Source organism: Elaeis guineensis, chromosome 10, assembly GCF_000442705.2.
Source record: "Elaeis guineensis isolate ETL-2024a chromosome 10, EG11, whole genome shotgun sequence".
Lineage (NCBI taxonomy): Eukaryota > Viridiplantae > Streptophyta > Magnoliopsida > Arecales > Arecaceae > Elaeis > Elaeis guineensis.
The window spans coordinates 39430677-39448784 of NC_026002.2; the positions used below are offsets into that span (position 1 = coordinate 39430677).

At 40.5% G+C, this 18108-nt stretch overlaps 2 protein-coding genes across 5 annotated transcripts; one reads left to right on the plus strand and one right to left on the minus strand.

Moving 5' to 3' along the window:
- The first annotated feature begins 356 nt into the window (after positions 1-356).
- Positions 357-7401, plus strand: LOC105052318 (probable inactive receptor kinase At5g58300). 4 transcript variants are annotated; one of them, XM_010933090.3, is made up of 3 exons: positions 357-1203; positions 2399-3741; positions 6515-7401. In XM_010933090.3, the coding sequence occupies exons 2-3, from the start codon at positions 2460-2462 to the stop codon at positions 7141-7143; spliced, it is 1911 nt and encodes a 636-aa protein (XP_010931392.1). In that variant the 5' UTR covers positions 357-1203; positions 2399-2459; the 3' UTR covers positions 7144-7401. The 4 variants fall into 4 exon arrangements, with proteins under 4 accessions (XP_010931392.1, XP_010931391.1, XP_010931393.1 ...); XM_010933089.3 differs by having other exon boundaries at positions 357-1013; XM_010933091.3 differs by having other exon boundaries at positions 357-698.
- A 715-nt stretch (positions 7402-8116) lies between these two features.
- On the minus strand, positions 8117-16964 carry LOC105052317 (uncharacterized). Its single transcript, XM_010933087.3, has 2 exons — positions 15833-16964; positions 8117-8521 (listed from the first exon to the last, which is right to left on the minus strand). The coding sequence occupies exons 1-2, from the start codon at positions 16669-16671 to the stop codon at positions 8479-8481; spliced, it is 882 nt and encodes a 293-aa protein (XP_010931389.1). The 5' UTR covers positions 16672-16964; the 3' UTR covers positions 8117-8478.
- Positions 16965-18108: the final 1144 nt, after the last annotated feature.

Sequence of the window (18108 nt, forward strand, 5' to 3'; positions counted from 1 at the left end):
ATATGACCTCACCATTTCCGTTCTGCCACATCCGTAGACCCTTTGGTACAGTAGATGGGCCTCGTAGCATGAGCTTCGTTTATGTCAAAGAACCGGTGCATCACGGACGCGACCTTCGGCGGTAGTCCTCGCAAGACCCGGTCTACAGTCCCATGGGGCCCACCATTTAAAAATGGACTCAACGATCCCACGGCTCTGATCTCACCGAGAGAACTTCCACACGTTCGGCTTTCCTCCGCGCGTGACTCCAGGCCGACTGCCACGCCCAACTGAGGGTAGAGTGGTAATTTTATCAATTATCAAGGGCTTGTTTATACTCTGCTTCTTTTAACACACCACTCGCCTCTTACCCCATCCCCACCGGGCGTCTCTCTCTCTCTCACTCACTCGCGCACACGCATGGCGGACTTGGTGGCTTAAAGGATCGAACTTGGGAACTGGTGGCGGGGGTGGGAGCTTTGGAGGCGGGTCCTTGGAGGAACTGTTCGAGTTCCTGGGCGAAATCTCTTCGTGTTTCGCCTAAATTCCCTCCAATGGCGGATCAAAAGCCTAAAAGATCGCTTTTTGAGATGAATTCCATGGGTTTTACGTAGGCTTCGTTTGTTTGGGGACATGGAGGTCTGGTTTCCGGTTGTAATGGAAGATTCGGAGCTTTTAAACCCAGGTTCATGGAAGATTGTCGGCAAATTCCTCTAGGAGTATGGGTTTCTTGCTCCGATCTGGCGCTTATTTCTGATTTTGGTGCAAAAGTTTGAGACATTTCCGCTTTTCTTTATTTTATTTTAATATTTTCTGGCGAGAGGTTGCATCTTTAAGCTCCAGGGGTCATACGCCGCTTCCAATTGGAGAATTAGTTCAGGAGTTCTTACTAATTTCAATTGGTTGTTAAGCTCCCGCGTGCTATGGCTTGGAACGGTGGCTTCCTGGGTTTCGGTCTTCTACTGTTTTGCTCGCATTCCTGTTCCAGTTATTCTTGAGAGCCATTTGAAGTGGAAACCATGGATAGTACCCAGGTACTATCCAATTTGATGTTTAATACCCGTGAATGTCTACTTTGTTGCAATGTAGCCTCTCTTCCTTAATTTTTATGTAGAAAAATTGCAATGTTTTAAAAGAATTCTGAAATTTTCGCTGCTTTATTGATTAATCCTTGAAAAATTGGTGAACGGAGCTGACGGGATCGGTTTCTGCTCTTTGAATCAGGTAAGGTTAAGATTTGGGAGATTGGATTTTTTTTTTTTTAAGTTCTAAAAAAGTCATCTCTGCGCATCTGTGGTAGTTTCTGTGCGTCATTGTCTTTATAATGGGTGAGTCTAACATGCGCCAGACTGGCCCATGTTACCTCACCCATTGCTTTGCTGAAGTGCTTCACCTGCTCCAAAGCTCCAAGCTTTTGTTTTTGTTTTTTTTTTTTTAAAAAAAGAAAGATGATTCCGCCTCTGCTTTCGCACTTTGATGGTCTTTTGGGGCGCTGATTGTTGTTAGGTAAGCAATGGATTATTTACTGCTGTATTTCTGTATGGTGGTAGTTGGCTTGGAGTACTGTGGGCAATTTTTTTTTTAAGAAAATATATTCTTTGTGCAAAGTTTCTTTTGGATCCTTGCTTTTGGCCTTTGCTTTTCTACCTTTTGGATATGGATGCTGATGAATTTCCTTGACATCAGTCTCAAGCTCTCTGGTTTTGTTTACAGAAATAAATGCGTTTTCTTCCCTCTTCACTCTTTGAGAAAGACTGGAGTTTTGTCTATCAGAGACTCATGTTCTTTTGTTCTGATAATGACCCAACTACCCCTTTGGAAGTTTAGGGTAACAAAAATCCTAATTCTTAGGTGTGAAAAGAAACAGACAAGGAGAACCTTGTTCTCTTCAATGAGAGAGAGATGAGCTATCTGGCAGTTGAGATGGTCCCCTACCTAGCAATTATCACAGTGCTTGATCTTTTCCTGTTATTTCTCTGCCAATCAATTGGATCCTTTCCAAGGTCTTCATGAACCACATTTTTTTAAGCTTCTAAAGTTTGAATTTTTGACAAGACTACAACAGTTGATAAACCCATAGAAAGTGTCCATTTTCTCCTCCTCCTCCTCCTGCCTCTCTCTCTCTCTCTCTTAATGAAAGATGGTTACGACTCTAGACATTGATTTATTCTTTTGTTATAATGATAGGTTTCCTTTTAACAGGATAACATTTAGGATGGCCTTTCACTTTTTTGCTTTGGCAAATTTTATCTCATTCTGTACTTCCTGCTCTTCTTTAATAATGGATAAAGAAAGCCATTACTGAAAATTAATGTCAATATAGCCAAGAAGCCAATATGCTGTTATTCTTCTATGATTCTAATGTCCATATCATCTGCTCGGTCTTTTCTAATCTTTTTTTATTTCTTCATTGCAACAGGATTGGAAGAACAAGTGACTTGAATAATTGTGTTCTTTTGCACCCTTTTACAAAATTAGCCATGGATCACCTCTCTCTTTTTGCATCAATTCCTTTTCTTTTTCTCCTGCTATGCCTTCCCTCTCTAACACTTGCTGACTTGAATTCTGATAAGCAAGCCCTTCTTGCCTTTGTGGCTGCAATACCTCATGAACGCAAACTAAATTGGAGTTCTAAGACTCCAATCTGCTCTTCTTGGGTTGGAGTCACATGTACACCTGATAAAACCCGTGTATGTACCCTCCGACTACCAGGGGTTGGGCTTCTAGGGCCGATTCCACCTAATACACTTGGAAAGCTTGATGCGCTTGAAGTCTTGAGCCTCCGATTCAATCTCCTTACTGTATACCTTCCTCCAGATGTTGCATCGCTTCCTTCTCTGCACTCTCTCTTCCTTCAGCACAACAATTTATCTGGAATTATACCTACTTCACTGTCTTCCAACCTCACATTTCTTGACCTCTCCTATAATTCTTTCATGGGAGAAATTCCATTGATGATGCAAAATCTTACTCAACTTACTTCATTGTATCTTGAGAATAATTCTCTCTCTGGATCCATCCCTGACCTTCAACTTCCCAAGCTAAGACATTTGAATCTGAGTTATAACAACCTTAGTGGTGAGATACCAATATCTCTCCGTAAATTCCCAGTTGAATCATTCCTAGGAAACCCTTTCCTTTGTGGTCCTCCTCTACAACAATGCCCAGGAGTTTCTCCTTCACCTTCACCAATGTCACCCCCACCAGCATTCCCCCCAAAGCCCAAAAAAAGCTTTTGGAAAAAATTAAGTACAGGTATCATAATTGCGATTGCTGCTGGTGGAGGAACCCTGCTGTTTCTACTGGCAGTTGTACTTGTAGTATTCTTTTTGAAGAGGAGAGATAGGGAAGGCAGTGCTATATCAAAGGGAAAGGGTCCTGCTGGTGGGAGGAGTGAAAAACCTAGAGAGGAATACAGCAGTGGGGTTCAAGAAGCTGAGAAGAACAAGTTGGTTTTCTTTGAGGGTTGTGCATATAATTTTGACCTAGAAGATCTACTAAGAGCTTCTGCTGAAGTTCTTGGGAAGGGGAGTTATGGGACTACCTATAAAGCTGTCCTTGAAGATGGTACAACAGTCGTGGTGAAAAGGCTGAAGGAGGTGGTGGTTGGGAAGCGAGAGTTTGAGCAGCATATGGAAATAATAGGAAGAGTAGGACAACACCCAAATGTGGTGCCACTTCGTGCTTATTACTATTCCAAGGATGAGAAGCTTCTTGTTTATGACTATGTCCCTTCTGGCAGCTTCTCTACCCTCTTGCATGGTATGCCTATTTAAACTCCCCATCTCTATAGTATTTTATATTTGGTCTAGTAGTAGTGAACTGCTTTACTGAGGAAAATGCAATCAATACAGTGGCCTGTTGGTTAATATATGCGATCTAAAAAGCCCGAATGCTTGTTGCCCAGAGCATTCAACAAACCAAGATGGTGAATCCATTTTAACATTATTGGCAACACTAATGATCTCAGAATGCGAAATATGAACATCATAATGGCAATTTCTTTTTTCAGAATGAATAGTCATCTGCCGATGAGTAGTAATATGACTCAATATTCTATGTTGGTTCTTTAGCATAACTCAGTTCAAATGAGACAATTTATATTTGCCTTGGTCCCACAAGTAACTAACTGGTCTTATCTGTTTTGCCAAGACATGTTTTGCTGACAACAGATGTAATTTAACCCATGCTGTAAACGTCAACATAGTCTTGGTTGATATCGAGTTATTCATATGATAAAGCTCCATTGTCAATTTAAAAATCTTTGTTTCTAAAGTCCAACCCACCCAAAACCTAAATTTATATTATTTTGGTTTCCTGTATAACCACCTAAAACCTTCATTGGTTTATAAAGCCCCATTTTTTTCCACGTGAGAGAGAACATGACCATTGGAGAACTTTGCCAATTATTATTGTGCATTGTGGGATGCTGACCCAAAAAAATGCCATCAAGATCAAGTTACATATTGCACACCAGACATCACAGTAAATGGCTCTGATGACCTTATCAGGTTGATGGAATCGTTGATGTTGCAATTGGTAGGGCCTTGATTTGAGTCATATACCTCACTGCACCTAAGTGCAATATTAATGTAGCCATGACAAGCGTATTGATTGCATCTCATGATAGCATTTTTATTTTGAGCCATGGTTGGACTTGTGAACTCTCGAACTGGTTTTGAAGTGAGCCACCATTTTTTTCCATAATATTTGTGTGATGGAATTTCTTTGTAGGAAAGGCAGACAAAGTCCAGTACTAGATAAAGGCATTGAAGCAATGAAATAGCAAAATGATGGTGTTCTATCAGTTTTTCTGAATAAGATTATAACAAACAATTTTTTAGGTTCAAAGCATAAAGGTAACTTAGACTTGAAGCCTGATGAAGTACTTACAAAAGTTTATGAATCCTCTCTTGATCTTTTACGAGTTCTTATGTAGACACTTTATGATTCTGCTCTCCAACAATTTGTGATTTTAAGGGTTACATAAAGTCTGGGCTGACAAAATTTGTTAAAGACAGATCCTTGGCCAAACGTTCTTGGAGAGTGCTATTTAAGCCTTGTCGTGGCAGCTCTGGTATTGGTAGGCATATGTGCTGCAAAGCCATGTCTGTTTTGTGTTGAATGAGGTCATTCCTATCTCTTGTGCTTCAGGCTTTGCATACTTTTGGTAAGAGGAATGAGAACTAGCTGGTTTATTCCCCTTATAGGTGTTGCATATGCATACTCTTGTGGTTGGAGATAAGCTTGGTGTATTCGTGCACTTTGAGAACATTTTATACAATAAACAATGACACTCCTTATAAAGGAATTTACCAGGATTAATGTATGGTAAGACCCAGATTAGGATCGGAAATTTATATTACGGTTTTTTGACAACAACATTGTAGTTTGTTTGTGGACTTAAAAGATATTTTGAGAATCATAGTATCCCATAGCATTTTTCAAATTATACTTTAAAAACCACAAAGTATACTTTAAAAACCATAAAGTGGATGATCAACTTGGTATATCACCATGGAGTACTCGTTACACAGTTGCCGATACTTTCATTTGACATCATCAAAGCTTAACATGACTGACAGATGAAGCCCCTAAGTTTGCAACTTGCAACTGCTCGTGCTCTTCAGCTTCCTACTTAGAAGAGCAGATATAGACAATGTTTCATTCCAGTTTTTCTGGCTCCTTTATTCGGTTCTAAGTATCATGTTTTATTTGGTTCAATTATTTGCACTGTTCATGAGGAGAATAATGTACGCAAAAGGTAGGTGTATACGGTGCAATTTTCATCCATGTCTCTGTGGATCCAAAACATCATTTTACAGGAGGCTAGCCATAGATGACTCAATATGAACCAAGATTGATTCATTATACTTCAACATTAGTTTCCATGAATTACAAATATGTAATCCTTAAAGATGGATAACATGTGGCAAATATTCAATCCTTGTATATACGAATGAGTTGATGTAATTATCTAGCTATGGCAGTTGGATGTGTTTTGTCTTAGATCACAATTTTAAGATCTAATTCTTTTTTGCAACTGAAATAAAACTTCATGAACATGATCTGAAAGAGTCGAACTTTGTGCATAAAAAGTAAGTACAAGATATTTAGCCAGTTCCCTTCACATATCCATATCATCATTCATGATTAAATAAATGGGGTTGCTATCTTAATGACGAATAGAAATCTAGTGCCATGTTTGAGAGTCAGAAACCTTGCATTACGAGAATTAATATTGCATGCTTTTCTCCATGAAATATGACCATGTCTATCCTGAATTACTTGAAAGCATACAGTATAATAAATTGTTTGAATATGAGATTATTTTTAAAAACTGCCCTGTTGTTTTTGATTTCTCAGTATAGTTAACTGTTCCATGGTATCACAACTTAATCATAAATAAGATAGATGTTTACCTCGTTATTTGCAAGGAAAGTTGAAGATTAAAGATATATCTTATAACTTTCCTATGATAACAAGTAATGATCAATTTGCATCACTGTGATCTCCCTTCAAATATAAATTACAGGAAACAAGGGTTCTGGAAGAACACCATTGGACTGGGACTCGCGGGTAAAGATCTCACTAGGAGCTGCACGTGGCATAGCTCACATACACACTGATGGAGGTGGAAAGTTCACCCATGGCAACATCAAGGCCTCTAATGTCCTACTTACCCAGGACCTTGAAGCTTGCGTGTCTGACTTTGGCCTTGCCCCACTTATGAACACCCATGCAACTCCCTCCCGAGTTGTGGTGGGCTACCGTGCACCTGAAGTAATTGAGACCCGAAAATCCACTCAGAGATCCGATGTCTACAGCTTTGGCGTACTGCTCCTCGAGATGCTTACCGGAAAAGCTCCACTTCAATCTCCAGGACGTGATGATGTTGTGGATCTACCAAGATGGGTCCAGTCTGTTGTCCGAGAAGAGTGGACTGCAGAAGTTTTTGATGTGGAGCTGATGAGGTATCAGAACATCGAGGAAGAGATGGTTCAGATGCTTCAGATTGCAATGGCATGTGTTGCAAGAGCTCCAGATCAACGTCCTAGAATGGAGGAAGTGATTAGGATGATTGAGGAGGTTCGGCACTCCGACTCGGAGAACCGGCAATCCTCGGAGGAGAAGGCCAGGGACTCGAATGTTCCAACACCATGACAGGACATGAAGAAAGCACATAATTGGTTGTCTAGAAATTAGTTTCTGGAAGGGATTTGATTCAGTTAGTGAGTTCATTTTGTTGTGCAACGAAGGGCATTTGTGCATGGGGATGTTTGCATCGAAGGGCATTCTGATCCTTGCATGTATTTTATGTGTCAAGTTTGACGATTGTTGTAGTAACAAGCATTCATTTTTTCCAAAATTTGATTGCTGATTTTTATTTATTCCATTTTTCCTCTTCATGTTGAGGGTTTACTTGGTTTCTTATTCTTCAGCTGAATATTGAAGGTGACCTTACTTTCTCAGAATTGAATAGCATGCTGATGATCGTTTACCATTAAAAAGGTCTAGCAACTCAAGTCTGTGTTTCCAAAGGGGGATCGTGTTAAGTAATGAGTGATGAGGTGGGTAGGCAAGCTGATGTGTGTAATGAATTAAAATTTTGACCATGTACCATAAGTTGAGATTTCACCGTGTCTCTTGATGTTTTTGGTTACGTCATGACTGTCTTGTAATGATCTTTTTTTCTTGGACAACTTCCTGGTTTTTAATTTTTAGCCTGATTTCAACATTCTAGCACTGATGATTTTTTTTTTCCCGACTTTTCAAGATAATTTGCAATGCCTTTTTGGGAACCTGTTTGCTAAATGGCTTGGCCCCATATCAGCTATATGTTGCTCGGCTCTCGTAGGCAACCAAGGCTTTCAGTCTTATTTTGCCTCAGCTTGTGCGGCTGGCCCCAAGAATACACCGATGGACGTCGTATTGGAGAAAATTATGATGCTAAAGCTGGAATCAGCATGCTGGACCTTTGAAAAAACTTGTGCAAAGTTTTCATTACAGTTTGGCAGGATCTTGGTCCTAGAACATGTTTCATCTGCCATCAGGCCTGATGAATTTTCTAAGCTCTTATTCAGCAACAGGTATAATAAATATTTAATTTAGATATTCATGAGCATGTTTTAATTGAACATATAGGGTTTTGTGTACAATTTGTGGGTTCCCCACCTTAACAAACAAATCAATAAGTTATGGGACAATGATGTAGTAGAAGACCAATTAGATTCATCACTAGTTACAAAAAGTTTATCCTTCAGTGTTCTTACCATCAAGTAAGAAGTCCTCGTAATATACAACATACAATTTACTGCACAGACTTGCCAGTTTAGAAACCCAAAGGCCTATCTTCATTCTGCTCGCTGTTAATGATACAATAACTTCTCACAATTAGAAAACAAAGAATGTCTCCATCTTTTATGAAACATGCAGATTGGACCCTTGGTTGCCCCTGAGCAATCTGTCCAAGAGAACATAACATTCTGTTCTTCCCTTTCAGGCCCAGAAGTAAGAACTTTCTTCTCCGCTCAGTGATATCCTGCAATGCAAAGTTCTAGAGTGATCAGAAAGGCAAACGATATCCGTTTGGTCATATACTTCAGTAAATTAGGTCTGAATTTGTCAAAGATGCTTCAAATTACACTAGGGCCACTGTAAAATGTTAGATAGTCCACTGCTCTTTTTTTTTTTTTTTTTGTTGCCCAATGTTAATGTGATGCTCTTAATATAGTGGTGATCAAAGGTGTCAGATAAGCTTCTCCTTTATATCCCTAAAACAATGGAATTATGATGAGGTTAATTAGTCTCAATTCTATTGACTTCTTAACTTTAAGTTATCATGTCTCCATTTTCTTACCAATTCATCCTCTCTAGGCATGGTATTAGACATCTAGAAGGTCCGTATAGATTGGTGTTCAGATGCTTTGCTTGGAAATTTGAGGGATATTTGGTTTTAGATGCCATGAACGTGACAAAAATAAGACATCACATGTTCCCTATGCAACATCCATGGATAAGAAAGATAAGAAAGTAAATCGAAGGAAAAATTTTAGAGAAAAAGCTATGCTGTAGGGGTTATCCCACCTCAGCTCATAAGAAAGTCGATCTGAATTAAAAGCCGAATTTATATAAAGTCGATCTGAATTGGAGACTGAGCTCATGAGAAAGCCGACCTGAACCAGAGACTGAGCTCATAAAGAAGCCGATCTGAATTGGAGGCTGAGTTCATATAAAGTCGATCTAAATTGGAGGCTGAGTTCATATAAAGCCGATCTGAATAAGAAGCTGAGCTCATAAGAAAGCCGACCTGAACCAGAGGTTGAGTTCATAAGGAAGCCGACCTGAATCGAAGGCTGAGTTCATATAAAGTCGACCTGAATTGGAGGTTGAATACTGATCTCTCATTTCAGCTCATATAAACACCGACTTGAGCTACCTGAATTAACTTCTAGTAATTATGATCAGCTCATATATATACTAACTTAACTCATCTCAGCTTATATAAATATCAACCTAACTCATTTCAGCTCATATAAATACCGATCTGAAGCAGAGTATTATATATATCCGAGACGTTTAGGATCTCATATGATATTTGATTTCATCCCAGTATTTTATCGAGATGAACTATTATATTAACACTCACAGTCATTCTGTTAAAGCCCGCCATGATCTCTATAACTAAGCTACAACTAGCCACGATCTCACATACAGCTGTACTACAATTTATCCCTAACTGGTACATACAGCTAAGTATGACTTCATTTCTAGCTAATATATATAGTTATGCTCTAGCTCACTTACAGCTGGCCTCCAATGGCCTAACAAACTCTACAACTGGTCTCTAATGGCCTAACAAACTCTTCCAACGGCTTCATTAATCTCTCTATAAATAGAGGGCCAGAAGATCCTTCAGGTAAGTTCTGACTCCTAAGTCTCAAGCTCAAACTAGAGCTCAAACTAGAGGAAGACTCTACCACTGGGACTAGCTCCCACTAAGTCATAAACTCTCTAGCTCCACACAATTCTTCCTGCTCTCTATTCTACATTTTTCCACCTCCTGTTCTCAAGGCTCAAATTGACTTAAGTATCGGAGGATCAAAGATCAGAGGATCTCTATCGATTTTTGATTTATCTTGCAGGTTTCTTCAAAAAAGATACAGTTCGGATCACCACAGCCACTCCAACATGGTTTCATCTAATCTCTTCGCTTGAGATTTTGAGACTCACAGTAACAGATTGATATTAGGAGGGTATTTGCCTAAAAAATTTATGAAAAAATGATGAATCAGAGAGCACAAGATAACTTTATGCCTCCATTGCCTTCTTCTGGAGACATGCCAGAAGCAGTTTTCATCTTCTCTTCAATGGAGATAGGGGGACAGATGAAAGCTCTTCCCCGAAAGGGCAGTGCACTGACAATAAATCTTTTGTGATATTTTCTTTAATATCTCAATTCTTATTTACAAGAGATCAGATCCTTTTGTGTAGTCTTATCAGGTCACATCACTTTACTATACCACCCTTAGGGCCTTAAGCTGTCAACTTATGGTATTAATGGAGACGGCCCCCACATACTGTGAAATGACAACACTCACTAGTTTAGAAAATTAAAAGATCAGGCTCAGTATTCGAGAACATGATAAGGGGCAAAAATATCATTTCTGGCCTCCTCTTTTCCCAAGGCCCTCAGATAAAACTCATGATCTGGTAATAAACTCTCAAACTCCATCTATTATTTTATTCTTTTTTTGTAGATTAACAAGTTTTTAAGTATGTGAGCCGAAGCAAAAATTAAACAAAAGACAAGAAAGTCTGTCCAAGCGAGATACTTATTTGAGAAAACTCATGTTCCGAGAATCTGTGAGCAACCTTCCATGACTTGGCTCTCCCACACCCAATAGGTGCAATGATGCCCATCGCATCACCTTACAGGTAATATTATAAAAAATAAAAAAAAAAGGTGGGAAAGAAAGGAGGATAAAGTCCTCATGTGTCTGGCCTCAAATATGGCAGTTACAGGTGACATATTAAAAAAAGGAGAAAATTCTCATATGTATAATCTTGTACAAAGCCGAAGTCATCTTCCAGGTGAAAAGAAAAAAAAGAGAGAACAGAAAAGAAAATAAGTGAAAGGGAGAGTGGGGGGAGAGGGAAGTTATCTCCCCCTCCACCCGAGGTCGCCCGTGAGCCGTCTGCACTCCCCTGGAGCCAAGAATCACCGGCACAGCGGAATCGATGGCTTCCCACAGCCAGTGCAGTTGGATCGATGGCCTCCCATTGCCCGCACACCAGGATTAGTGCCCCATACTCCTCCAAGGGCTGGATTCCAATAGATCGAAACCTTCCATCCGCCAGCATGCACTCTCAGCACCAACCCCCGACTAGCTGGTGTTCTCTTGGTGTCAACCCACTAGACTGCTGGCCTGGCCTTCCAATGCCGACACAGCCAAAACGGTGGCCTCCCAACATCTCCCAATGTCCGTGGTCCTCCCGGCATTAAGACATCGTCCGTTCGGCGATCTTCTGATGTCTTAGGGCTTCCCAGCGTCAAGGCACCCCCTGATCAGCAACTTTCCGACACTTTGATTCTTCTCTCCAGCACTGAAAACACTGCCAGCTTTATCGGATTGAAGATTTCTTGATGCCAACTTTGCCTGTGTGTGTTCCCAGTGCCAAATCCGATCCGATCTATGGACCTCTGGCATCAACATCGATCAGGTCGATAATATCTGGGCTCCCATGTACCTTCCTTCCTAGCATCAAGCGCTAGCAATCTAGTTCTCTCCTAGGCTGCCGTGCCAAAGCTCCCAAGCTGACGGTCCAGTTCTCTCCCGGACTGTCGTGCCAAAGCTCCCAAGCTCCCAGATTGGTTCTCTCCTAAGCTACCGTGTCAAAGCTCCCAAGCCTCTGTGCACCTCCTGGCATTGAGCACCAATAGTTTGGCGCTCTCCTAAGCTGCCGCACACCTCTAACGTCAAATCATGCTAGATCGGTGATTTTTTAGACTCCCGTGCACTCCCGTGCTTCTCCCCCCACCAGATCAGTAATATTTCGAGCTCACATTCCCTTCCACTATCAGAACGAAGTTCTTCCATACCCTTAAGCGCCTCCTGACATCAAACTTTACTAGATCGAGATAGTGAGGAGATCGATGGGTGTCTTCAAAAGTGATGAAGGCCATCTTCAACAAACCTCCACCGAGCGCGGTCCTTCCTCCTGAGGCCAATGCATGAATTTGGCCACCCCAGATAAATCCAAGATGACCTGTAGGATCATTCCTATGCATGCTCTACTACAGACATTATTAATCCGAGGTCATTAACCATTGACCCCATGCCACTTGCATGCTGAGGCAACTTATCAAGGAAGATCCCCCAAAAAAAAGGAAGAAGAAGAAGAAAGATTAAAAAGAGGGCATAGCGCCTGATCTCTATCCAAAATTAAAATGATTTAAAGCACAGATCAAGCCTGAGCTGAACAACAAGGATTCAAGTAGAGCTCGAGAGTTCTCAAATAAAAACTCATGATAAAAAACTCTTAAGCTTCCATATGCTATTCTCTCTCTTTTTCTTCTTGTAGAATCAAAGGAGAAAAACTCCTGGACCAAGCCGAAATCAAAATCACAATCAAATCGGAGTCAAAATTAGGTCAACATAAAGCAAAAACAAGTTCTAGCTGAGACAAAGAATGAGGAGTCAACAAAACTAAAAGGCTCTCAAGCAAAATGCACAACCTCCACGATAATAGACTCTCAAGCCCCATCTATATTCTATTCCTTTCTTGTAGGATAGGTTCTTGAGCAAATCAGTCGAAACAAAAGAGTACTAAGTCTAAAGATATGGAGAATATTAAACAGAGGCTCATCAGGAAGCCTAAAGCCAATCTCATTAGAAGAATAATGGCTGAGCTCATAAAAATACCAACCTCAATATAAAGGTCAACAGAGGCTCATCAGGAGGTCTAGTTCAGAAAAAAATCGACCTCAACAACAAGCTGACCTCGAGCTCATCAAAAAATCAAAGAAGGACCGACTTCATCAGAAAATCGAGATCATCAAAAATTCAATCTCCAGATTGATAGAGTCCCGAAGGACAAAAATGGAGATAAGATCTCTCCAAATTCAATCTCCAGATTGGTAGAGCCCCGAGAGGCCCAAATAGAGATAAAATCTCTCCAAAATCTAATATTCGGATTGGTAGAGCCCCGAGAGGCATAATGGAGATAAGATTTCTCAAATACCGATCTCAGGATCGAAGTTATCTTGATATTTCATCAAATACTGATCTCAAGGTCGAAGTTATTTTGATATTCCATCAAATACTAGTTTGAAGGTCGAGATTATCATTCAGTTCTATCAAATACCGATCTAAAGATCGAGGTTATCATTCAGTTCTATCAAATATCGATATGAAGGTTGAGATTATCTTTCAGTTCTATAAAATATCGATCTGAAGGTCGAGGTTATCTTTTAGTTCGATAAAATACCGACCTCACGTCGAGGTTATTTTGAATTTTTATTAAATACCGACCTCAAGATGAAAATTTTATTTCAGCTCATATAAATACCGACCTGTCCATTGTAGTTATCTTTTCAACTCTACAAAATATCAATCTCAGGGTCGAGATTTACCGACCTCAGGACTGAGGTTATCCTGCAAAATACCAATCTCTCCATACTTGAAATTCTAAAAATCTTCGAAAGTATTATCAATAAAAAATGCTCCAATGAGTTTATTTTTGCACATTATCTTCTAATCTATGAAAATCTAATCTCTGAATTGGTAGAACCTCAAAGGGAATAAATAGAGATAAGATCTCTCCAAATCCAATTTTCGAATTGGTAGAGCCCCAAAGGACATAAATAGAGATAAGATCTTTCCAAATCCAATCTCCAAATTAGTAGAACCCAGAGAGATACAAACAGAGATAAGATCTCCTAAATACCAATCTACGGATTGATATTATCTTATAGCTTATATAGATACTGATATCAGGATCGAAGTTATTTTGATATTCTATCAAATGCAGATCTTCAGATCAAAGTTATCTTGAAATTCTATTATTGATCTCCAGATTAAAGTTATCCTGAAATTTTATTATCAATCTATGGATCGAGATTATTTTGAAGTTCTATTAAATACCGATCTTCGGATCGAGAATATCTTGTGATCTACTCAAAATTATGAGTAGTTCACTTGAAAAAATCAAATAGTTCAAATTCGCCACCTCGAACAAGTTGAGAACTTATTTCTTGGGCTACTTTTGTCCAAAATAAATTTTTGAGATTTAAAAGTGGGTGGTAAGTATTATGGGAGTTATTCCACCTCAATTCATAAGAAAGTTGATATGAATTGGAGGCTGAGTTTATAAAGAAGCCGACCTGAATTAGAGGCTGAGCTCATAAGGAAGCCGACCTGAATTGGAGGCTGAGCTCGTATAAAGTCGTTCTGAATTGAAGGCTGAGTTCATATAAAGCCGACCTGAATAAGAGGCTGAGCCCATGAGGAAGCTGATCTGAACTAGAAGCTGAGCTCATAAGGAAGCTAATCTGAATTAGAGACTGAGTTCATATAAAGTCGATCTGAATTAGAGATCGAATGCTAATCTTTCATTTCAGCTCATATAAACACCGACCTGAGCTACCTGAATTGACTTCTGATGATTATGATCAGCTCATATATATACCAATCTGACTCATCTTAGCTCATATAAATACTGATCTGATTTATTTCAGCTCATATAAATACCGATCTGAAATAGAGTATTACATATATTCGAGATGTTCAGGGTCTCATATGATACTTGATTTCATCCTGATATTTTATCGAAGTGAACTATTATATTGATGTCTACAATCATCTCGTTAAAGTCCGTCATGATCTTTACAACTAAGCTACAACTAGCCACGATCTCACATACAGCTATGCTACAACTCATCCCCAACTAACACATACAGCTAAGTATAATCTAATTTACAGCTAATACATACAGTTATGCTCTAGCTCACTTACAGCTGGCCTCCAACGGCCTAACAAACTCTACAGTTAGCCTTTAACGGTCTAACAAACTCTTCCAATGGCATCGTCAACTCCTCTATAAATAAAGGGCCAGGAGATCTTTTAGATAAGTTCTGACTCTCAAGTCCTAAGTTCAAACTAGAACTCAAACTAGGGAGACTCTGCCACTGGAACTTGAACTTCCACCAAGTTACAAACTCTCTAACTCCACATAATTTCTTCTGCTCTCTATTCTATCTTTTTCTACTTTCTATTTTCGAGGCTCAAAGTGACTTAAGCATCAGAAGGTTAAAGACCGGAAGATCTCCATCGATTTTTGACTTATCTTATAGGTTTCTTCGAAGAAAATTCGATTGGGATCGCTACAGCCACTCCAGTATGATTTCACCCAATCTCTCCATCTGAGACTCACAGCAACAACCTAGATTTTTGTCTGAACAATATTGTTCTCCTCTTATTTAAACTATTCAGAACGGGTGGAAAAACATATAGAAAATCTATCAAATAAAAAAAAAATTATGAAAAAAGAATAAATATTTTCACAAGTTTGAATAAAAGCTTTATAAAATTTTCAATTGCCTATCAAAACAAACAAACGGAAACTTTTCCACACCGTGGTCTTTGCATCCAAAGCTATCCTTGTTATAATAATTTAAAAATATAATGATTAAAAATATTTTTAAATATTTTCATTGACTGTCCAAAGAGAAAAGCAGAGAGGAGAAAGAAGACCAACCCGGGTATTTCTGTTTTTATTTTTATTTTAATTTCCTCATCAATCAAAATGGGATTAGAGACTGACGAAGAAAGAAGGAAATTAAGAAACTGACCGACCAAACAAACGGATGCCACATCTGGACCCAGCCCCGTTGTGGTCCCGGGACGGCTTGACGTCGGCGCACACCACCTTGACTGGCATCCAGGCGGAGCGCCAGTTCCCCACCACCGCCCGCTCCTCCGTCTCCACCACCACGTCCACCTCCAGCGTCTTGCTCTTGTACCTCCTCTCCAACGCCTTCCCCGCCGCGCTTTCCACCGCCATCCTCGTCACCCTGGTCTCCACTGCCACCACCGTCATGTTATTCTCCTCCTGCCGGAACCCTGGAGCCGACCCCTTCCCCAGCCTCACGTCGTCGCCGGCGAACACCCCCACCTTCATAATCCCGTGCTCCAGCCGCACCGCGTCATTCCGGTTCCGCACCGCGATCGCCACGTCAAAGCCGGCGTCGAGCACAGCGTGCCCCGCCTTCTCCGACACGTTGAGCCGGCTGACACCGAGCTTTTCGACGCGGAACTCGGGGAGTTTCGGGTGGAGCCAGGCGTAGATGAGGGCGGAAAAGAGGGCGAGGAGGACGAGGATGACGATGAAGGCGACGAAGGACCAGATGCAGCAGAGGCAGCAGCAGGAGCGGCGGCGGCGGGGGCGATCATCGCCGGCAGAGGAGGAGCTGCCTTTGGGAGTTGAGGTCTTCTTCTTCTTGTCTGCGGGCTTAATGGGTTCGGGGAAGATGGTGATGGGGTGGTGGTGGTCGGGGTGGGGGTTGGTGGGGCGCTCGGCGTGGCCGGGTGGCTTTGGGAGGGGCCCCGGCGGGGGGCCGTCGTCGTCGGTGTAGGCGGAGCCAGGCGGCCTCTGGAGGCGTGGGGCGTGGGCCGCGTCGAGCTCCGCCATTAGTGTCCTGCCGGCCAAGGGAGATGGGTGGTGGAAGACAGGGCGGGACTAACGTTCATATTCTTATTACCTCGTTGCGCGCGATGGCCGAGGCTATATTTGGAAAGGTGGGGGGCTGGTTTTGGTTCGGAAGCTCCATGGTTCGTTAGTTTGCAACAGGAGGTGGAGAACGAGCTTGGGATCCTCTGCTCCCTTGTTGAAGAAAATTTCTGTAATCAGGACATGCAGCAATCTTTTATTGGATAGCAGGTCGGATTCAAATCCAGCTTTTATGATGGGTCATGCGCTAGCTCCGCCATTGGATCCCGGCCCCTGTTGCTTTGCGATATGTGTGAATGTGATGAAACGGAATGCCCTCTCTAAACAATGGGTCGGATCTCTGGTACTTCGCCACGCTCCCCTCCTTCGCTCAAATTGCTACGGGCGTGATCGCGATAGCGGAGGCGTTCGCCGGGTGAGAAAAATGCAGGGGTGTTGCAGTGGTTGGCGATGATGCGACCGAGTAGGGCCAGTTACAATGCTGTGATGGATACGGCATGGTGGGAGGCCTCGCATGCTCGCTGCCGGAAGCTACGATTACATTAAAGTGGTGGCGCGGGCCACAGAAGCGAGGCACGAACAAAAATCATATCGGGCGGGCACTATAAAAATGATATCGGATAGGATACATGACTTTTAATACTAATTTTAAAATATAAATTTATAAATCAAAAATTTTTTTTATTGATAAAATTATTAATTTTATTTTTTTTTAATTTTCAGTGCATAGCAATATATATTATATGATCATATGGTACATACAAAATATATAACTAAGTGATATATACTGTAAATTTTTTTTAATACGCATTCAATAACGATCCAATATACACCTACAACTAAATTGATACACAGTTTACCGAATTTAATATTTATCAATACACAGTATATGACTTGTTGATACACATTCAGCAAAATATTCATCCAACATTCCAATACACACTTCTAGATAAAGCGATACATTATTTTCAAAATATAGTATTTATCAGTATACAGTATATGAATAAATGGTATACACTAGATAGCTTATTGATACATACTGTGAGCTTTTTGATACACATCCAATAATGACTCAATATATATCTCGAGGCCTTTTCTCCGCTTTCAATTTTCTCTTCTTTTTTAAGATCTTTACATCTAAAAGTTTATAGAACTATATATCGTTTCACCTAGAGGTGTATATTGGAACGTCGAATGAATATTTTTCTAAATATATATCAACTGACTATATACTGTGTAGTAAATATTAAGTTCGATAAATTATGTATCAATTTATCTATATGTGTGTATAGATTATTACTAAATATGTATCAAAAATATTTTTAATATGTATCAATAAGCTGTCTAGTGTGTATCATTTGCTGATGTGCTGTGTATTGATGAATGTTATGTTTTGAA

What these genes read in the sequence shown, in the direction of transcription:
- LOC105052318 (XM_019853468.3), top strand. Translation starts at nt 2,316, where the DNA reads ATGCTGTTATTCTTCTATGATTCTAATGTCCATATCATCTGCTCGGTC. An exon ending in CTTCTCTACCCTCTTGCATG is followed by an intron (nt 3,742 to 6,514) that starts GTATGCCTATTT and finishes TATAAATTACAG; the next exon opens with GAAACAAGGGTTCTGGAAGA.
- LOC105052317 (XM_010933087.3), bottom strand. Translation starts at nt 16,671, where the DNA reads ATGGCGGAGCTCGACGCGGCCCACGCCCCACGCCTCCAGAGGCCGCCT. An exon ending in GGCATCCGTTTGTTTGGTCG is followed by an intron (nt 8,522 to 15,832) that starts GTCAGTTTCTTA and finishes TTTGCATTGCAG; the next exon opens with GATATCACTGAGCGGAGAAG.